The sequence below is a fragment of the Trichoplusia ni genome, chromosome 23 (assembly GCF_003590095.1).
Source record: "Trichoplusia ni isolate ovarian cell line Hi5 chromosome 23, tn1, whole genome shotgun sequence".
NCBI classification, from domain to species: domain Eukaryota; kingdom Metazoa; phylum Arthropoda; class Insecta; order Lepidoptera; family Noctuidae; genus Trichoplusia; species Trichoplusia ni.
In genome coordinates this window covers 4,010,234-4,033,213 of record NC_039500.1, presented here as the reverse complement: position 1 = coordinate 4,033,213, position 22,980 = coordinate 4,010,234, and the positions used below count along the sequence as shown (strand labels likewise).

Genomic DNA, 22,980 nt, shown 5'->3' with positions numbered 1-22,980 from the left:
TATTAAATTATGACACATTTATTCAGTAATGATTATAATATGTTTTAAGTAGTTTTAAGTCATAAAACCAAGTTTTGTTTTTTATTTAAGTTTTAATATTTAAAAGTGTATGCTCTATTGCTGTGCTCTATTATAATTCACTACAATTACAATATCCTTTTCATCTTTTACCTACGTTAAGACATTACTAATATTGTTACGAGGATTACTTTTCTAATCAGCTAGACTGCGGTCTGCCAAAACCTTTTGAATGGCCATTCAAATTCTGCTACAGCAGGTACCAGGTCCTACTTTAATAAAATCCCATTGAAGTCAATATATTAGACCAATATATTGACAACTACTTAATCAGCTGAGTAATGAAACACTTAGTACTTAACGGGAAGGCAAACCTAGAAAACTTCCACTGTTCGATGTCGCAGTTAGGAACTTTCCATTTGATAAACAAACAGACGAACTAATATAATACTACTTAGAGATTGTGTATGCATATACAGCAGAATATTTATACGTATAGCTCAGTTGCAATGTTGATAATCTTGATAAATCACATACCTACAAGTGGATCATAACACACAACACCTAATAATTATTTACCAAAAGTCAATAAAAACGTTTGCAAAATCTTCACGGATCTATTTTTGAAAATGTCTATTCGAATCTGTTCTAAATATAAAACCTTGTTTTGATTCTTAATTTGAATTATTCATGTTTGGAGCAGCTGCAACCTATTTATAGATGTCCCCGATTTGAATTATTGAGTGTTGCCACTTAAATACATTTTATATCTGAACTTTGAACGCAGGTGTTACTGTGAAGTGTGAAATATAGTGCTATGTTTAATAAGAACTAAGTGAAATGTCTATAAGAGGTGTTCAAGATGGATCGAGATCTCCGAGAATCATCACTGACTCGTTCTTCGATGATGGCGGTAAGGGCGCAAATTATTTATATTACTTTCACACTGGCGGTTATAGTTTTTTCTATTTTTGATACTGGTCACATTCTTATGTTACCAAGCGAAGCGTTAATAAGCCGAAGCCTTGACCACACGGGTGGCCACACAAAGAGTGACATGTCTGTTTAGTAGAATGCATAACTTTGACGTGCAGTGAATAAAATTATGATGACAATAATATAGGTAGTGAGGTCAATCGTAAGGAGCATATTAAAATAAAACTAAGTATATTTTCTACCAAAGATTTTTTCTTACAACGTTAAAACTTTATTTGGAAGTATAGAAAGGTCTTCCATATTGTGTTCCGAGAAAACCTTAAAATATCAAAGAAGTAAACGTTTATGGCGTAAACAAAAACTAAAGAAACTCATTTAAAATAAGAAAAGAAACCTTTGTTCTTAAAATAAAAGCTCTTATAACCTGAAAAGCCGTTATTAATGTTGCCAGCATATTAAACGATGACCTAAAAACATTTTCTGTCCAAAAGAATTCGCGGAGATAAATTTCGGGGAATGATGCTGCATTTTTTATGGGCTCTGGTGCTAATGTAAATAGTGGTCAGAGAAATATGTTTTATAAAAGTTTCTTTAGACAGTTAATTTCATGAGAATAGATGTCAGGTTTCCTCAATGTTCATATCACAACTATTATATTAAACTTTAAAACTACGCAACAGATTCTGATGTGATACTTTGATTGATAGATTGGTTTAAGATTTTAACGTATAATACATGCATGGCATAGTAAAAAATGCGGATCATCAAACCTCTAAGAATATTAATCTATTGAAAGATTTTTTACGCTTTCATTCATTATATTGTACTATAACCATTTGAAATGTTATTTATGTTATCGAAATAAATACGTTAACCTTCACACGTATTCAATTTTAAACATTATGTAGTTGTCGTTTACTTAATATAATTGGTATCTATATCTCAGGAGATTTACACAGTTTTGAACATAACTCCGCAGCAAATAATTATTGTGTGTGCGCGGTAGCTCTGGCTCTGCACATTGTCTACAAACTAAATCTTTCGCGTATCAGCATTGCTCTCGTTAGAAGCCGGGGCGGATCGCTAGATATTCAAAAACATGGATAAAATGTTTATGGGAGAATAAACATTAGAGTTGTACCATCGCTATACATACATATTTTACAGTTTACAATTTTTGGAATTATTTTTTCATTAATTACCGTTTAATATATTGTTTGAAAAAATTGTTGCGTTTCGTAATGGAAAAAAAGGCAAAAAGAATTCCTTCGAGCCGGATTTGAACCAGCGACCTATGGATATCAACGTGTTTACCTCTACAGTCCACCGCTCTACCAACTGAGCTATCGAAGGCTTGTTGTAGATGGCGAAATTATCATATGGGTTCTCAGTATATGGAAATAAACAGTTTGTAGGGTGACGATGTTGTTTAGAAAGTTGATACTGAATTCATTTAAAATGTTAATTAGGCAGAATTGTGAATTTCTCAAGACATTTTAAAATAAGTTATCATGGCTTGTCGACCTTAGTAATTTAATATTTTAGACGATTAAATTTGTTTTTATTTCAACATATTTTAGGTATTCTTGTTTTTCTTATCACATTATTATATTTTTCCAATTGGAATAATGTTTGTTTTCTCTGTACTATCGCTGTATGTGGCAACATGTTATTGGTATTGCGAATATATTAATAGTTGAACTCTGCGATTATGTGGACGTAATAATGTCACCTTAAATCGTATCTATTGTTTACAATGTTGGGTCGCGAGTCGCGTGTGTGGGGCGCCGCGGCCGAGTGCGGCGTCGGGGTCCGCGAGTCCGTCTACTCCGTCAGCCAGTCCGCGTCCGCCGGCAGCGTCGCCGCCCGTCACCGGAGAGACACTGGCGCTGTGACCGCTCTCACTTATGTCGTGGCGCGTGGCGTTCCATATTGAAATGTTGACAGCACATTTTTTTTTCTTTTTAAGTAATGACATTGTGATAAATCCCGACGGCCACGTTTGTTTATTTCCGCAAGTTGCGTTTAGTGCCGCGTTCTGGTTACTGCGTATGTTTTATTATTTGGTACCAACTAAACGAAATTCGCAACGCAGTTTGCAGATGTTTCTAGGCCCAACTACTCTTTGTTGTTAGTGCTACATGAGTAACGAGAATCTTGTGTAAATAACTTTGCATTTCTTATCCAGTAAACTTGGCTCCACTCGTATCTTAATTTCTTTTTAAGCACATTACATAGGCTAATGGAACTAAGTTACTAAACTGACATAACGTGGAGCAATCGTTGATAAATAGTTTTTGTTTTAGTGCATATAAATGTCGGATTGAGGTTACAAAGTTAATTGGTGAAGTTAAATAAGTTGCACAACGTTTTGGGTTAGCGCAAACATTTGACGTGTTCTAATTAGGAATAACAACACGCAAAGTGAAGCTGCAGTGAAAGTAATAGTTTATTAATTAAAATTAGTTTACATACTTAATTACTAAAAATGCTAACCTAGAAGCATATATTATTATTTCCCATATTGAATATTATGAAATATTTGGGTCATATAAAATAATTGTTTATAGAATTTTCGTGAAAAATTAGTTAAATTCTACATTCATTTTAATGATTTATTATCTTTTGCCGCTAAATGTTACGTTATTTCCCACAATACAATTGCTTGATTGTTTACAAATAAACGTAATTATTTTCCGCATAATTAAATTAAATTATGCTACAATGTAATGTTTTGCATTGATTATATTTAAAATGATTCAATTTTTTTACGCAACGACGGATTTTTGGTTAATGTATATTATTTATTCATAAATTATTTTTTAGGGAAACGTAATAAACTGTAGGTACCTAATAACTGTTGAATATTGAACACAATAAACTACCTATTACAATTGAAAACTAAAATAATAGCCTCTTTCAAGTGAGTTGTTTTAACTTTTTGCTTCTTCTCAATTATCGTCCATTTACAAATCAACCAGAACGGTTTAAGTGCTAATCAAAGTACAAAATTAGTAAAATAACTAACTAGTTTGTCGAAATTATCAATAGTAGTCATATATAGCAGCATTTTCATCGAATAGTATAAAAAGTACTAATCAAATAAGGATCTTATTATTAAAAAAAAAATATGTACGATCTCTGACCATGACTAACTTTAACGGGAAACATTTAGGTATATGATAACGATGTTTCTCTTAGCCTAATTACTTAATAATGGAAAAATTCCTCCGCCATCAGCCATGATTTGCTCATGTCGTACAGACGTAGACTCATAAATTAGCCATAAGTGGTTTTGTAGGACGCCTCGCCCTAAGCCATGACGCGACACTCGGTAAAAAAGAACATGAGAAAGAATCCGGCCATTGTAATGTACTAACTGTAATATTATGACTAAGCTTGGCCCCTAATAGCTAATAGACTGTGCTTCAATATTTCATGTTTATTACACTTAAGTTCACAACTACGAAAAATTATAAGACATTTTGGGACTTGTACATTATTTAGGGCACGAAATGGTCATATTGTCAGACATCTGATAAACATTAACGTCGTAATGTAAATCGGAATACGAGAAGTTGGAAGCCATTAAAATAATTACGTCTGCAGTTTATTTATTACTGAGACGGCGGAGTTTAAAGTGTAGCGCTGCGTCCATTTACGGATCAATAATTAAGCTTCTGTAGCTTTTAAATCCGACTGCCCCGAGGCGATCGACGTGCCGATATAGTGGACGCGTAATGGATTGGAGACTAGGACCTGTCTCTCAGACAGGAGACACAGTTGTCTAACCCTTTGTCTTTAAGTTTATTGAACAGGAAGGACCGGCATTTCCTAAGATTGCGTGACGAGATTTGTTTATATCCCTAAATTTAGTCTATTGAGGAAGTTTCGATTGCATGCCAAAGTAAAGTTTTTCAAGGTTATGGTGCAAGATCATTGAAACTTTTAGTAAACAAACAAAAAGTTTCTGTCCACGTAATAGTAAGGGAAATTGGACATGAATTAGGTTGACTTCGGTTAATCACTGTGCTGAAACCGAGAATCTAAACATGACCCAGACGAATGACGCAAGTCACAAATAAACGGATAGGTATATAATAAGGTGACCATACGGCAGTACTTACCAGCACCACATGTGCCAAAAGTCAAATTAGTTCAGATTTTTGATACAAATTCCCTTTTTCCTAGACTTGTCTATACTAATTGGAGCAAAAATATAATGAGTATTATTTAAAGCTAAATAAGCAATTTAAAACAATATAATAAATTAGGAACACCTAAAGACGCACAAAAATCACACAGTCATTACAACATTTCACGAAGAATCGAAAAATGTTTACTTTTTTAGCATTTTTTGCTTAGAAATGAAGTAAAAATACTGCACTGTGTAAGTGTTTAGAAGGTCAATACGTGAGTGGATCAACAGGGGCTGGGTGACGTCACAGTCAGCTGTTCGCTCGTCGCCATTGCGGGCATCGGCACTCGCTACTCGCTACAGGCGAGCATTTGGGTCGAACATTCAAATGTTGTTGCTAGCCGGCTTTGCTTCACAGTGACGTAATATGCGCAATGTTTTAAATTCTTGAAATTTACGATTAAATTGCACAATACATACAATTTGTATCAAGAATTTTAAGAGGGGTTTTTACGACTTTCTTAATATCAAAACTATATTATTGTCCTAGGATATTCAAAATCATGGTCAATGGACATTAAAGCCAAGATATTAACGTCAAATCGGCGATTGCCAAATTATTTTAATATTTTGTATATCAATTTGATGCAATATATCTACTTATAGGTACTAATAGGCAGGATATTAAACTCTTTAGAACAAATTGCGTAACAAATGTTAATAGCTCAGAAAAATCTTTCATAACTCAGCTTATTAATGACTCATCCTAAATAACCACGGTGCGAACTGTATTTAAACAAACCGACAAGCAGTTCCGGTCACTAGCTTGTTACTTTGGAGAACTTAACTTCATTTGAGTAAAGTGCGTCGAGAGCGACGGACGTGTGTCAGCTGTTGATAACCTCTGTGATAACAGGAGCCAGCGGACAATGAGTGTGGCTTTGTGGTACTAGTGAAGTGATAACAGTGCCTTCGAGATGTACAGCTTTGATAAGGACCTGTGGCACGTGAGCAGGCCCTCGGGGTCGCAGGAGACCCCCAACAGCGAGACTACGGAGAGGCAACGTAAATAACATTCATTTTTGTTAATTTAATAAAAGAAAACTGGTTTTTTAAAGGAATGAACTTGTAAAAAAAATTGATTTCATGCTTTCCAAGACCGGAATAATTAATTTACAAATCAAATAAAGTCATGAATGTCATAATTCACACAAGGTTGAATGACCTGCAGTAGGTACATCGGATAAACAAAAGCGAATGAATATAAAATCAATAGTTTTACTTGGCTACTGGGAAATAAAATTACAGGTTTAACGTGAGTTTTTATTTCATTTTATGGCATTGGAAAAGCTCTGCAGCTGCCTTTGTGGTTAATTTTCCTGGAATCAAAGACTTGCTTACGTTAATACCGTGTTCCTATATCCGGTGTTCCTGGTATCTGTGATGGGTTTTCATTTTATTTATTACTAGTCTGTCGTTTGTTATGTGGTCAAAGCAGTTGAGTGTGCTTTGTCCAACAGGGCCTTTTCATAGTAAAAATAAGTAAAAATATGTGTGTTTATAATACCTTAGTTTTTCGTATTCTTCTCTAAACAGATTGTTACTAATTGTTACATGACGTTTAATTGTTAATTTACACATCAGCCGCAGAATGAGAAGTCTCACAGATTGCCATGGAAGAAAATATTGTGCCCCCGCGAACGACTTAAAGATGACTGGGTCTCCTATAAAGTCATACCGTAAATGAAAAGAGATGCAATACTATAATTTCTCTATCAATCTCCCTCAAAGACTAGACAATATTATTAAAACTCTTATAATTAATCAGTTCCATAGTTTACTTAGATAACAAGTAAGCTGTAAAGTTAGTTCTAAATTATCTAATAATCACTTGAACTGAATGCCCTTTTTTCTACTATTGCCTTATCATAGAGTACTCGTTCTCGAGGAAGAAGGAACATTGGCAAGGGTATCAATGTTCCTTCCATATCACACTTAGTAAGAAGCAACGTCAATATTACAGCGATTGGCTGAGCTCCGCGAGTCGGGAAAAGGAATAATATACGGGGTTACGCAGTGCGTACAATTTTTAATTTCGTTCTGTAAGGAGAGCAGAACTATTGTGGATATTATTATAGTATGGTTGTAGTACATTCATGTCTGTGTGTACTAGAAAGGGGGGTTACTACGAGAGTTACGACTATGTGTATTACGAGGTAGATGTTCGATTAAATAAATGATAGCGTCTTTTGTTTTTAGTGAGGACTTGTTATTGGTTATCAATGTAACTGACTGTTATGTATTTAGCTGTATAAATAATAATTAAACTCCACCCAAAATGACAAGTCTTAGATTCCATATCCCGTCACTCGTCAGCATCAGTTTAGTAACATCTTATTTAAAAAAAAAAACGACTTTCATTCTCATTCTATATCTATTCAGAGATTTTCATTTAATCTACTTACTTATTTGAAAAGTCGAGACACATTTTACCTGTCTCGGAAAACATGCTACATGTGAAATTCAGAAAATTCTCGCAGCAAAATTACTCGAACAAATTTCGAGACCGCATTCTTGTAGAGCTTCTGTGGACAGTGAGCACGTTCATAACGTGCTAACAAAGGTTCACAAAAACCCATATTGGTTAACTATATTTACCTTAAAATAACCTATCCTTACTAATATTATAAATGTGAAAGTGTGGATGTTTGTTACTCAATCACGCAAAAACGGCTGAACGGATTTGGATGAAATTTGGCATGCATATAGCCATTGACATGGAAAAGAACATAAGCTACCTTTTATCCCGATTTTTGAAATGGTTCCCGAGGGAAAATTGAAAAGGTGTACTTAAAAGCTATAGCACTAAGGAGATGTATTTCCATGGAAACGGGGACCACCGAACGCTGTAAACTGAAGTCCACGCAGACGGAGTCGCGGGCAACAGCTAGTTGGTAATAAGCAAAGAAGATGAAACAAACAGTACATAATATCAGTTTGCGTTTACATGGCAAGCCATAATATTTGCAAGTAATATTCAAGTCAATAGATCCGACGTTTCTTGAGTAGTACTCAATTAGCACCAGCTAATCGATCGAGATAAAGTTCATGACCCCGCCTTTGACTGAACCAACTGAACTCGAAACGTAAATGTATTCCGAGAAAAATAAATCCGCAACCAAGTTAATAGGTAATTGGTTTTCAAAAGTCAGACGTAAATATTGCTTAAATTAGCAGGCGAGATGATTAGAACGCGTCGGTTTTTGGGAATGTAAGAATGGTTGTTCCTCCCATAGACTTAAACGGCTTAAACGATTTTGATATAATTTGGCCTGAAGTTAGCTGACACCGTAGGTTAATAGGCAGCTATTTTTTTTCAAGAATATAGCTTTTCTTGTAGCAACGGGTTAAAAAAAATCTGCGATTAAAAATTGAAGGAGAATTCGGGGAAAAACTTGTGAAATTGTTAAAAGTTTCTTAATTCAAAGGATTAGCGAACGGGACGTTATTAAAACTTATAAAAGTGAAAAAGGAGACCAAAGATAGTTAAAAATTATGAGACACGGGTCTAAGTAATAATAACCAAATCAATATGCCTAATTTATTTAAAAATAATGTAAAATCGACGTCAATCTGCGGCTACTGTGAAACGTGATAAAGTTTCATCATTTTTATAATAACGTAATAATTTTATCGTTTTGTTAATACGATTTCGTTGTTTACTTGATAACGGTAATAAAATCAGAAAAGATTGTCAAATACCTAGTGAAATTAACACAAAACATAAAATGCAGTCTGAGTATGTAGAGCCAATAGCCATGAGCTAGTAAAAATGTTACGACATAAGTAGTTTTTTAGTACTGTAATTATATGAAGCTTGTGCTAGCATGACCTGATTTGTAAAAAAAAGCGATTTTAAGCACTTTATCTGGTTTATAATAATTTTAAGTCTTTCTACAAAATAGGATGTGAATGGATAGGAATATGATGATTTAGGGGATTTTAATCCCTATCTACATCTTATGAGTGTAATGTGATCTTCGAGGTCGCTCGCAATACAACTTGCCCCATATTTACATGAATCTAAATATAACTTTGAATTAGACCTAATAGAGATTAAAGACTCCAACATTTCAAATCCAGGTTTTCTTACGATATTTTTCGTCACGTGCACCAAGAGCATCCTAAAACTTTAAGCCACACTATCTTTGAAAGTCATCCAGTTCCGTAACATTTTCGTAACGGTTTCGAACCTGCAATCTCGTGCAGTCGAACTGCAAACGGACTTACTTCGTTTAGAAGCAGTTAAGTTAAGAAGTCGCCACGGATGAAGCTATATAAAGCTACAGTTCTCACCTTTTCTATAGCTAGGATAATATATAGCATTCTCTATTTACAACTGTGTACGTTGTTGCAGGCAGCGAGAGCCCCACGAGCGCCGTGGGAGCCGAGGCTCCGCGCGAGCTGCCCAACGAGCTGTCGGCGCCCTACGAGGTGCCGCAGTTCCCCATCGAGCAGATAGAAAAGAAGCTGCTCATCCAGAGACAACTTAATGTCAAGTAAGTCATAGCAATCCCGCAGATATGTCAAGACGCCATTTTGGAACCGGTAATGAAGATCTATTTAGGCAATTGAAACATTATACATTGTATACGTTTTTTGGAGAAAAAGAGGAGCAAAAGGCTTTTTTTTTGGCTTTTCAACAAGGATGGAATTGAAGTAGGCACACTGTTCAATTAAAACATACTGAGCTACGAAAAATCACACCAGGCTAAATGTCCTTAGGATTGATGAAAAGATTATCTATTGAAATGTGATGTTAAGAACAAATGAAAATCAAGTTACAACTTTTCGAATCGCATGTAGTATATCTCCTATTTACCAACTCGAACCTCCCATCATCAGACTACTAGGAAATCGGATTTTTATTAGCGACTGAAAGACTTCGAAACTTTTTGATTAATTTTATCTTGTTGTTTTATAGGTTTCACTATTTTTGTAAAGTATTACAAATACGGAGTAATAAAAATATGTTATCTGCTCTTGACCCTTCGTTTTTTGGCAGGTTTTTTCCAAGACTGTCAATGTTATCAGGATTTTATACGTTTTTTTGTCACGTTTTAGAAATAGTCTTTAAACATGTGTGTGCAATATTGGCAAAATCTCTGTAAATTTGTCTCACAGCAGTATCATACCCGTAGTACCTACAATTAGAGGAAAACAGATCATCTACCCCTTTCTCTATAATCAGTACTGTTACTACTGTCAAAGAGAGACGCGTTTCTACGTCGTGTAGTGCTGTCTTGCTTCCACAAAGTCTGACTATAAAGTTAACGGACCGTTGTTGAAGTGGTGGCGCGCGGCGCAGGGAAAAATCTGTTTATGTAAGAGCTTCGAAGAGCTTAGTCATTAGTGTCAAATGACAGGCTCTTGTTTCTTATAGAGAGGATTAAATTAGTTCTGTTATTCTTAGTAAGAAACTTCTTGAAGATCTTGATCATTAGTGCACGATATTAAATTTTCAAAACATTCTACAAGCAAAAGAGAATAGTATAGGACCGAAAGATTAGTGCTGTGGGAAAAAGGCTAGAGGAAACTTCAAATAGACTTGCTGCTGAAAAGACACTGCCAGCTCCCAAACAGCTTAGAATGGTTAACCTATTCACAACAAAGCAAAAATTGTTTAATAATTTCACAGCTGTTTATCTAACATTTGACCGTTATTTTGAAGACAAAAATAACTTACACTTTCTTAAGGCCGTATAAATAAATTGGATAACCTAGTATTTCCCAATATGTTCACCTTGTTTTAAGTAAGTACAGATTGTTTTGTATAATGAAGCAACCTGAAGAAATCTCTCGATAGTTATAGCTGTAACTAATCGTTTTGACACGATCTGCTTATAACAATATCCGGGCAATTCTATTGTAGGCCCAATCTATATTTAGCCGCATTCAATCACTTCATACCGAGGCTATTTATACCGAGAACCCAACATATAACTATTGTACAGGTAAAATGTTACAATAGGTACTTACATTATAACAAATTCGAAATCGATATTGTAAGTTTTCATCGTTCGTTACATGTGGCTGTAGGTGTTAAGTTGCGATACATTGATATTTATCTCAAAGACGAGTCCAAGAATACTCCGCATTAGTTTATAAACTTCTATTTGTATTTTAAAATTGTCGCCTTTCTTCGACCGAACACAGCTGCTTTTTGTACCTACTGCTAAAAGAGTAGGTGTTAGACCCCCCCAGTATAGACATACATAAGTAAATGTGACTTCCAAACAGGTTTTTGAACAATTAAACCAGATTGCAAGTAGTCCCTATAGGATGTCGCAGCATGACGCATCTGTCTCACCAAGAACTAGTTTTTATGTTTCATTGTATTGCACGTCATGTATAATTTCAAGTTCATATTGTGTTATGTGTAGTAAATCTGTTGATGAACTATTTGACAATTTTAAACGCATGATCAACTAAAGATTATTCATTGACAATAAATTACTTTATAGCAGTTTTGAAACGTCGACATTCCCTGGACAAATACCCCTCGCCCACCCTTTACCGCGTGTTTTAAAGCCTGGCTGTAAAGAGAAAATAGCGCAAGTCAAAAGCCCATTTTCGTTTTAACAAATATAAAATGTTATTTTCATAAACACAATGCTTTTAAATGACACGTCAGTTCCAGTGCGAAATTGTTTTATCGAAAATCGAGTGTTTTGGAAGTATCGATAAATTACACGCCACTGTTGCTGACTGGTTTGTGATTGTACGAAATATAATTAACTATAGTAATTCGGGTTTAATTTAAATTTCAATGAATAATATCAAGAGGAGTATGCTATTGTTAAAGAGAGACAAAACTAAGAGCAATGTAGTGCGCTTGCAGGTGTCATGGTAGTCCTTCAGTCCTACAGGATTTAAAAAAAAACAATGTCATAATACATGTGTACATAAGTTTAATAAGACTCTAAGATGGCCTACGTACTCTGGCTAAAATGTCAATATATAAGTTTTTGTACTAATCTGTGTTGTAGGATGTAGATAAAAACTGTTACATAAAATCGTTTCGACCTTTCGAAAATTGTTAAATCCAGTTACATGGCTGATGGCATGTGTGGGGTAATTCGATTTGTGTGGCCTTGAACTGCAGCCAGGGTTACGCATGAGACTGTGACACGTGTAGTTGGCAGCAAATATTTTTTGTTTAGCATATTTTTGCGTGTCAAAATCTATGAAGCCTAAATTCTTTACATAAATGATATTTTAAACGAACTCATTTACTTTACAGTTACTAAATGTCTCAATGAAACCTTTTTCACCAAGTTTAGGATAAGGTTCTTCTCTCTTTCCTTGTGAGCGCTGACGTTTGAGATGATTATTGCATGGCATGCGAATAATTGAGCAAAAACTCGAGACATTAATGTTTAGAGAAAAAAGAGTGATCAGCGGTAAAACCATAACTTCTTGATAACTTGCTCTATCCTTAAAGGGATGTGCAACAGCACTATGAGATTGGCTAGTTTTAATTACAAAAGCTTACTGTCAATAAGTTGATGATACATTTACTATTCTTATCCGTGAGACCTGTATGGGAGCTACTTTGAGGCGAGCTTGTAACTCCAAATTCAACCACGCCTTGTATTTCTGTCAGCCGTTTATTCCGAGGAATATTTTATTACAATCCCAAACTGTTAATCTCGATTACAATAAGGAGCGAGCACGTCACTCGTGTCATTCACAATGGACATCCACATATGCGCATCGTAAACATCGCCTCGCCTTCTTATTTATACTTTACGAGGCAATCAGTCTACACACGCTTATAGTAGAGAATAAAGGATAGAATCGATTATCGAGTAATATCGAGCAAGAGTGTTATCGATTTGATAGACAATCGTGATGCTGATATGATTGGACTCTAGTTCTTATTTGTTTCTTAACATAGTAATGGATTTTTAGGTGAGATGTCGTTTGATAGTACACTCAGTTTGTTTACGCCATTGTAATTCTCTTTTGCCAGCCAAATTGGTTATCTTCTGTTCGTGCTTTTGATCTGTAGTGTTCCTTTTCAAATTTCTGCAGGTCACAGATACACAATAGGAGTTATAAATCCAATTCATCCCAACATATAAGGTACACCATTTGCACGCTTCGTATACATTTACATATAGTATTGTGACTCGTATTCAGAGCTAAGTTGCAACGAACGTCATCACAATGCTATAAATATGTTTAAAAGCCTCCTCTAAACCTATCGGCAGAGTTTTAGCGATGGCCAGTTTACACGAGCACGCGACACACTGCTGAGACTCGGTATTATTAGCGGGAAGTAATTGGATTAACCTTGGAGCGACAGTAACCCTTACCGCGAGGGATGCCACCTCACTTGTCATTTGATTGCATTGCAACGCGTGTCGCGGGCTGAACGCGGCCGTGCCTTCGCCTCGGTCCAGTTTATATGAAATTTTAGTGTCATTGGCGCGAATTGTGAATTGTGACAGTTTATTTTTATATTTATGGTTACTTAATTCGCATAATCAAATAAGGTTTATTTAAGTTATAATGTTTGGAAGTAAAATTGAATGCCAGCGATGGACTTCTACACGAAATTCTAGGTAAATTGAATACGTAATTGTTTTTAAAACTTTTATTTAATTGAAATGTTACAGTGTTCAACGTGAAAACTGTGGTACAAAAGGGATATCCGGAGTTTTCAACTTGTTTCCAATTCCTTTGCGTGCTACAAATGTTGTTTTGATAACATCCGGCGTCAAAATGATACTAAGAAATTTAAATATCTCAAAACTCAAACGTATTTTGATGAGTTTATGAAAATAAGTGGAATTCTTCCATGAATGAGTTCATTTTTGTATAGTAGAGTAGGAATGTCTTACCTTGCGTACATTTTACTTGTGTGTTGCATTTCTTTGTGCAGACATAATTCTATCTTTTCAAAGTCAGTTATTTAGTATGAAATTAAATTTTAAGTCGATTCTTGATGACCTGCATCTAAAATAAGTACATAAGTCATAGATTAACAACATGTGTGTTTGGTATACACTGAACACCGGTGTGACAGGTTCTGATTGGAACTTTTACGAAATGGAAAATAATTTTGTACTAGAGGGTCCTTATTTATTCTTGCTATTTCACGGTTGAACAATTTACACCCAGATCACAAATCTAATTTTTAACCGACTTCAATGAGGAAGAAGATCTCAATTTGTCTCTATATTTTACGTTCACTGACTCAGAACTTCGGACTGGATGAACCAATTTTGTTGATTCATTTTTCACTTAACGTGAAATAGATGTCATTTTGAAGTTGGTTGTGTTTTTTACATAATTGTTACAAATTATTCGTCAATAATTGACAAAGCCTTGAATTCTATCTATGGCTGATATCTACGTACTTTTCAAAGAATGCAGTATAGTTAAATGGTTACCTATGACATATCACTTCTATTATCAATATCTATCCAGCAAGTCAGTGAGCAGTGTAATTATCTGTAGGATATCCGAGTGTCACGTTACTTCAGTCGCCCACTGCTTCCCCTGGCAGCTGTTGTTGTGATGAACTCTCAAATTCACCAGCTTATAGCTAATTAGCAAGAGGATAGAGATATTGTGATTTCGATGTAATTAGTAGAATAATGTAATGGCAATTACAAACAAACGATAATAATCTTGATTAGCAGTTAGGCAAATGTGAGGAATGCTTTAGAGAAAGCAAAGGTTAAAGATATACATATAGATATTTTAGGTAGGGATGCAGCATGCAGCAAATTGACAGAAAAGAGTTTTGATGCAATATATATTTTTTTAAATATAAATCGAATTATAAAGTATTTTTAATTACTTTTTTTTGACAGTCTTGCCCAAATTATCCGTTACGCTCTTGTTTTAAGAACACGGGATTCTGGGGCCCATTACTATATTCTTATTTACCTGGTGCCGCTTCACCATTGGAGGATGACCGTCAGCTCTGCATCGTGCTCTCTGTCTCTGACAAGACGAGTTTTTGAATGTACCGGGCCATTGTCTGTTATTTCCGAAGCAGGATATCTTTTTTCTTCCAATGCTTTAATATTCTGATGCTATTGACTTATTGCACCAGTGTCGAGAGAAACCACTAGACTTTCGTTTACTTTATAAATACTACATATTTGAATCAAAATATTTGATAGTCTCAGAAGCATCTGCCTTATCATATAATTAAAGTTCTCATCGATTTATTAGTTAAATAACTAAGTTTATCTCTAGTACCGATATCCCTGTTAGACTTGTGCACGTAAGTTTAATAAATAATATTCTCGGAAACAACAAGTTTATCAATATCGCGGTACTTTAAAAGCTTTATTGAGCTTCACTATCTTATCAGCGGCACTCAACTTAATTATCTACTGAGGAAGGAGATCGAAAGTAATAAGGACGTATATGTTATTTAATTTATATTAGCTGCGCCCTGCGGCGTTACCTACTTGCTGTTCCTTGTTTTTCACAGGAAAACTACATTTTTTTTCGCCAGAAAAGTGGCCTTTCTTTTATTTCAGGGTGTCAACAACTCCATTTCTATTTAATCAAAAAATCATCTAGTCTTTTTCCCACATTTTTAAATTTCACTTTCCTTGTTTGTTTGTTTGTCGTTTCGGTTGATTTTTACAACTCAATTTTGACGTACTTTCTGATAAGCTGAAATTTTCAGGGTAGCTTCAAACCCGATGGTAATGCAATTCACAACTATAAAAACGGCTGGACCGATTTTGATTGGAGTGACGTTTAAGAACGTGTCTTTAAGACTTCTTAAATCCATTAATTATTAGCGCTTGCAAAGAATAACCATGCAAACACATTCAGTCTTTATTATAACTGTTCGCGACCAGCCTAATCGTCTGCCAGTATACCTAACAGAAACGTAATTAACCAAAATGACCGCAGTGGTAATTAGCGAGCTAGTATTTGACCAAGAATTCGGTAATGGTTATAGCTATTGTGAATTGTTCGCAATCAATCATTCGAGGGTAAAACTAATATTGGCTTGGGGGTAATCGTTGTAGTCCGTTGGTATTTGATCCTCTTGGTAATAATCTGTTATTTAGATTAGTATTTAATTATTGGAGGTTTTATTATGATTAATGATGTCGTATGGAACAATTATCGCGAAAATACAATACTTAGTTTATAGGTTAGACGCATTGACGTTTGGCTTGGACAGACATTTTGAATAGAAAAAAAACATAGTCTCATTAGTCTCACTAATATTACAAATACGAATACCAGATTGTTCTGATAAAAATGGTATATCAATGGTAATCTCCATTATCATCAAGTAACATAGGTAATATTCTATCTTCGTATTCCCACAGGATCAGAAACTTTTGTTTAGGTACTCTCCGACGCAAAAACAACTGCGTGTTAAGTTTTACGTTTACGGGAGAGCGTAGCTCTTGAATGAAAAAACCGATTTTGATGTAGTTGTTTGAAAGATTTTAAATATTCAGTAGTAATTTTTTATAAAAACCGGTCTAAGATGGATTCCAGAAAATTGCCACAAGATAAACAAAATCTGATATCCTTAAATATGGGAATCGGAATCTAAAGGACTGATGGAAATAATACTACATAAATAACTATAGCTAGGTCCGCATCCTAACATTAATAATGTTTTGTTACCAGGGCAGCAGAATGCGGTCAGTCAGTTCGTTCGTTCGGTGGAAGCGAGGCCGGTGGCGCGGGCGCGGTGTTCGACGAGAAGCTGCGCTCCGCTGACGATGACGACACGGACTTTGTGCTGCCGCACTTCCAGAGAGTCGCCATCAGCGGCGAGGATACTTCTGGGGTAAGACAATAGTTGGAATTTGCATTTTATTCAATAACTTGGACTTTCCCTTCGTTTGTTAATTATAAATGTTTCTGAGGAAACTTTATAATTGGTATTTGACAAAAAAAAATTGTCCGAGAAATAGTGGGTTTGGTGTCGTGACCTCAACCAGTTATCCGTGCAGCTAATAATCTTACATCTTCTTTTAACAACAGAAAATAATGGGAAACTTTGCCCTCAGGTCCCGCTAGAGGATCTCCAGCAGGCCTCCTCGTACCTGGTGCAGGCGCTGGAGCTGCGCAAGCGCTACATGGAGATCTCGCAGCAGAGCTACGCCATGATCACGGCGCGCTTCGTGCGCAGCACTGACGCCAACGCGCCCGCCTACGTGCCCAGCGTGCACGTGCACAAACACATCGCAGGTAATACAGGATGTTTGGAAAGGACTGCATGGAGATAATATACAGTTATTAGTGTTCACTTTGTTACATAGGTTTTGGAAAAGTTACGAAAATGTTCCATGTTCTTGTGCATAAGTTCCCAAGCTGTTGTTATTGGCCTCCATCCTCATCTTTATCTGCACTACTACCCATTTCCGAGGCCATACAACATCACACTATTTTCCATATTGCTTCATTATACACTTTATTCCCAGATCACATAGTCCACCCCCCGTTCAGGGCGGGCAAGGACCCGTGGGAGTGCCCGAACCCGGCTCCGAAGGACTACGTGATCAGGTCTGACAAGGGCGTGTTCAACCTGTACCAGCGTGACGCGGCGGGGGCTGAGTCCCGCCTGCCCTACGAGTACATCACGCTGCAGCAGTACATCGCAGACATGAACATCATGTGCAATATGATGTCTGATGGACCGCTGTGAGTTAGGCTCTAGTCAGTTATATACGATACTAGTGAAAGGCCAATAAATGGCTGCATCCTGTTCTATATTATTACCGAAAAGTTTTAAAAGTAAATCCAAAATATGATCGAGATATTCCAGGAAAATAAAATGTATTGTAAAATTTCTTGCATGCTGTGCCTTAATTATAAAAGCCCTGCATCGATTTTATTCAAACTCCTGGGTTCCAAAGTCTCCAGACCGCTAGAAAATATAATAAAATAACGAGATTCGCTTAGAAACAGTAATGAACCAATGCTGGTTGTTGCAGGAAGTCGTTCTGCTACCGGCGGCTGTCGTACCTGTCGTCCAAGTTCCAGCTGCACGTGCTGCTGAACGAGCTGCGCGAGCTGGCCTCGCAGAAGGCCGTGCCGCACAGGGACTTCTACAATATCAGGTTTGCATTTACCCGGTTTTTGTCTTTTTGAACTTAGTTACTAATCTTAAAAGTAACATTAATCTGTGTTTATGGTAATTAGGAAAGTGGACACGCACATTCACGCTGCTTCGTGTATGAACCAGAAGCACCTGCTGCGCTTCATCAAGAAGACTCTCAAAACACATGCTGATGAGGTACTTATAATTCCCTTTTATGAAACTTTACTTCACTACTATATAGCTCATTTCTGATGGCATGCGCTATTCAACTGACGATGGTTTGTTTCCTCAGGTGGTGACCCTACACAAAGGCAGTCCGATGACGTTGAAGGCGGTGTTCCAGTCCATGAACCTCAGCACCTACGACCTCACCGTCGACATGCTGGACGTGCACGCGGTGAGACTTATTTATCTTCTCCATATCTTCTTCACCTTGGTCATATTTATCTGAAAAGTCCACTTACCCTTTTGAAAATTCAATCAAGTTATTTAATGAAGGATATTAAACTCCTTTGAAAGTAAAGCCCGTTATCATGACTCGATTGCGACTATGTGTTTCATGGAGCCATTTTCAAAAATTACTTCGTCATTAGAAGTTATTACTACATCTTTAGGCTGCTAGATTATATTAGCTATTAAGTCTATATAAGTCTATTCATTGGAATCATACCAATTTCGACCCGCAAGTCTCCGCGTATCAGCCGACTAAAGTTTCCTCAACCTGCAATTACTCGTATTTGTTCAATATGGGCAAATATTGTAGAACATACTAGGGTTAAGTGAATAGTTGTCAAGTACAATTTGTCATGTGCATGCATCATGCTTAAATAAACAAACACTTTTTTGGTAAAATACATTTACTATAAAATACATTTGGTAAAATACCTTTGTTTGAACCCCGTAGGACCGTAACACCTTCCATCGTTTCGACAAGTTCAACGCCAAGTACAATCCCATCGGCGAGAGCAGACTGAGGGAGGTGTTCCTCAAGACAGACAACTATATGAACGGGAAATACTTCGCCAGGATCATCAAGGTAAGTTTAGGGAAGAGCAAAATCTTACAGGCACCTATGTGTACGGAGGTTAAGGTTCAAATTGAAAAACATTTATATCATCTCCATATTTGAGTTGTACTAGTTGACCTCATGTTATCATACATCACATGCAAAACTGTATTGTACTTAACCAGCATGTGAGGTATACCAAAAGGTGTTTTTAGCTGACTTGATTCCCGACTATGTCAACAAATTATAATTCTACCCTGCAGGAAGTAGCATCAGATCTTGAAGAGAGCAAATACCAGAACGCGGAGTTGAGGCTTTCGATCTACGGCAAGAGCCCGAGCGAGTGGGCCAAGCTGGCCAAGTGGGCCATCCAGTACAACGTGTACTCCGACAACGTGCGCTGGCTCATCCAGATACCCAGGCTCTAGTGAGTATATGTTGTGGTATTATAGGTCCTAAATGGATGTACACACTAGCATATTAAAATCGCTGATATGTTGGATAGGAACGAAAAATATTTATCAATAGATGTACAGAACTGAAGAGAAGCAGAAACTATTCTAACTCCAGACACTGAAGATAAATAACCTAGTTACGTTAGGCAACGAGCATTAACTACTTTGCAACGTAGACTCAATCCCCTTTTATTGTAAGATGGCCTCATCTATGGTGGTTATCTATTATTTAGCTGGCCTCTTTACCATATTAAACCTTTTTGTCCTCCAATACAAAGCTACCGAATTCTATTTTAGTGTGTAACCTAACGTAACGTTTCCCTTACAGCGATATCTTCAAGTCGAACAAGATCATGAACAACTTCCAGGAGTTCCTGAGCAACATCTTCCAGCCGCTGTTCGAGGTCACGCGCGACCCCAACAGCAACTACGAACTGCACAAGTTTCTTACTGTGAGTAACCTTACCTTTAAATGACACTCACTGACGAAACCCAACTGTTGTCTTCGTGGAAGCAGGATGGCATATTGCTCCGTCTTTCTTGCACCAAAGCAAGCCTTTAGAACCGATTCAATAGTCTCATGGTTGCTGACAATGCTATTTGCGCGACTGATTGCAAGCCTGGAAAAAAATATCATTGAAAAAGACAGTAATTTTTTAGTCTTTCTGTTGAAGCTCTCGGCAATGTTATGGTCAGCTGTCTGTTTCACCGACTGTCACCCTATCATAACCCTTGCTAATGAAAAAAAACATATCATATATATAATTATATATATATATATCATGTTCATTAAAATGTTTTCCCCGCCCATCAGATATATACTATGAATGTTTGTTGTATCTCCAGCACGTAGTCGGGTTTGACAGCGTGGACGACGAGTCCAAGCCGGAGAACCCGATGCTGGACCCCGAGTCCCGGTGCCCCGAGGAGTGGGATGATGAGGAGAACCCCCCCTACGCGTACTACCTCTACTACATGTACGCCAACATGACCGTGCTCAACCATTTCCGGAAGTAAGTGCTACTGCGTTGTTTTTGTTAAAATAATTCGTTAATACAACGTCGCCATTTTATGATGCTTCTACACTTCAACTTGAGTATACATTTTTAGTTTTTGTTGGTTCGTTGGTCTCTTCTTACTTACGTCAGCGTGAACAAGAGTTTAGCATAGTTGTGAAAATATTTTTTTATACTATCATCTCTTAGCTCGTAACAGGAATGTGCTTTATCAGAGCATGATGGAAGTGGCAATTCTGTTTCTAATAAAATAAAAGGATGAAAGAGGATAATGGCAGGTTGGACTGAATCTAATAATTGCAACATCTGTTGTGTGTAGGGAACAAGGGTTGAACACGTTCGTGCTGCGCCCTCACTGCGGCGAGGCGGGCCCTGTGCAGCATCTGGTGTGCGGCTTCCTGCTGGCAGAGAACATCTCGCACGGATTGCTGCTTAGGAAGGTAACAACACATTATATTTTGGGCTAAATACCGCAGACATTTGAGTAATTTTTTGTGCTTTTACTGCGAGTCTTAAATATTTTGAATAATCACGAAAATCGGGTGATCCCAACACCCGCAAGACCTTTACGACACAAACCAAAATCCCTTCAGCGAGGTTGAGTTCTGGTCTAACTAAATTTGAGTCAATGCATCTAAGCAGCACACTAAGCCATCCAAATTGTCGTCGTGTCCTCAGGTACCAGTCCTGCAGTACCTGTACTACCTGGCGCAGATCTCCATCGCCATGTCCCCGCTCAGCAACAACTCCCTCTTCCTGAACTACCACCGCAACCCGCTGCCCGAGTTCCTGGCGCGCGGACTCTGCATCACGCTCAGTACTGATGACCCGCTGCAGTTCCACTTCACCAAGGTATGGAAGACAGATTCTTAATTATAATGATTATCCTTCTTAAATTTAGTTCAGATCTTTTTTTTTTCTAGTAATACGTTCACCTTTTGTGTACTTAAATTTTTATTTTCTTTTTTTGCAAGGGAATATCAAGGTTTCATAAAATGAAATTGTCCTTTTATGATAGATAATATTATTTTCTGTCCCGTTTATTTAAGAGTCGTCTCAGTCCTTGACCCTCATCAGCTCGACTACGACTCCTTGTGAAAACCGTCTTGCAAAATGTAGATCCCCCTAAAGTCACACATCATTTAGTCCAAAGTATGTCATATTATCTGTTCCCTCCACAGGAGCCGCTGATGGAGGAGTACAGTATCGCGGCGCAGGTGTGGAAGCTGAGCTCCTGCGACATGTGCGAGCTGGCCAGGAACTCCGTGCTTATGTCCGGGTTCCCGCACGAGGTACGCACACGTACATAGCTTGAATGGTGGCCAAGAGTTAAATGACAAAAATCGGTATCCATGGAAATCCACAATATTCTCTTTAAGAAAACCAACATACCGCAAAAGTTTTTTTTTAATGTCGGTATTTTTATGTGCGGATCGTTGTTTTGAATATTGAAGACGAGTATCTCAAAACATAGTTGTCTATTTTAAAACACAGATTTGGAGTTATTTTATGGTTGACATGGTTAAAATTGGAAGAGTGGAAAATAAATAGGATGTTTGGACAACTGGCATAGCTAGATAACTCTAAATACTTCCCCAGATGAAGCAGTACTGGCTGGGCCCGAACTACATGAAGGAGGGCGTGGCCGGGAACGACATCACGCGCACCAACGTGCCCGACATCCGCATCTCCTTCAGACACGAGACGCTGCTGGACGAGCTCACCAACATCTTCAAGGTAACAGGATTCATGGACACATAGGAATACTCTGAGATAGCCTTGTAGGTTCTCAAAATTCAAATTTGTGAATATATGGAGGGGTAGAGTAGTTATAATTTTTCTTTTCGTGCGCATCTATGTGGGAAACACAATAATTAATTACTTATTATTATTTAGTTTTTTTTTTCTGAACACAAATAGAGGAGTTAGGTCTGAGTTTAACTGCAGTTAGAGATATTTCAACTTCTAATCACATTTTTTATCAGTTAAGTCTAATACTTCAGTTTCACTTTCAATACAATAGGTACACAATTTTATAAAACAAGAAACAGTACTACCCTCGTTTTGTCATTTTTGTGCATATTGTGTCCCATCTCAGTTGTGTCCTTAACACATTGTCCATGTATGTATGTTTGTCCTGTCGTCTTATATTGTTTTCATTAACCGCTAATTTAACATATTAATACAAAGCAAAGTTGATCAACACAATCACCTTTATCTAATAGAAACTATACTATGCTAAAAGTTTGGCCTTCGGAAAAACATTCGGAAAAAGGTGTGCCATTTTTATAGATGCCACT

At 36.9% G+C, this 22,980-nt stretch overlaps 1 protein-coding gene and 1 non-coding gene across 8 annotated transcripts in view; one reads left to right on the top strand and one right to left on the bottom strand.

Annotated features, from left to right (window-relative positions):
* LOC113504794 (AMP deaminase 2-like) overlaps window positions 1-22,980 on the top strand; it is a 36,049-nt gene that overhangs the window by 9,070 nt on the left and 3,999 nt on the right. For 4 of the 7 annotated variants that reach the window (XM_026887238.1, XM_026887242.1, XM_026887244.1 and 1 more), the window contains exons 2-16: window positions 9,510-9,651; window positions 16,784-16,946; window positions 17,170-17,350; window positions 17,584-17,803; window positions 18,097-18,222; window positions 18,305-18,398; window positions 18,496-18,600; window positions 19,108-19,239; window positions 19,473-19,636; window positions 19,993-20,116; window positions 20,511-20,677; window positions 21,000-21,120; window positions 21,359-21,532; window positions 21,862-21,972; window positions 22,280-22,417. In XM_026887238.1, the coding sequence (XP_026743039.1) occupies window positions 9,510-9,651; window positions 16,784-16,946; window positions 17,170-17,350; window positions 17,584-17,803; window positions 18,097-18,222; window positions 18,305-18,398; window positions 18,496-18,600; window positions 19,108-19,239; window positions 19,473-19,636; window positions 19,993-20,116; window positions 20,511-20,677; window positions 21,000-21,120; window positions 21,359-21,532; window positions 21,862-21,972; window positions 22,280-22,417 (2,162 nt within the window). Of the gene's footprint in view, window positions 1-729; window positions 932-5,758; window positions 6,158-9,509; window positions 9,652-16,783; window positions 16,947-17,169; window positions 17,351-17,583; window positions 17,804-18,096; window positions 18,223-18,304; window positions 18,399-18,495; window positions 18,601-19,107; window positions 19,240-19,472; window positions 19,637-19,992; window positions 20,117-20,510; window positions 20,678-20,999; window positions 21,121-21,358; window positions 21,533-21,861; window positions 21,973-22,279; window positions 22,418-22,980 lie in introns of those variants that run through there. The other 3 variants (XM_026887241.1, XM_026887240.1, XM_026887239.1) reach the window with 3 other exon arrangements.
* On the bottom strand, window positions 2,219-2,307 carry Trnay-gua. The gene is given in 2 exon segments: window positions 2,219-2,254; window positions 2,271-2,307. It is a non-coding gene; the product is annotated as a tRNA-Tyr (tRNA).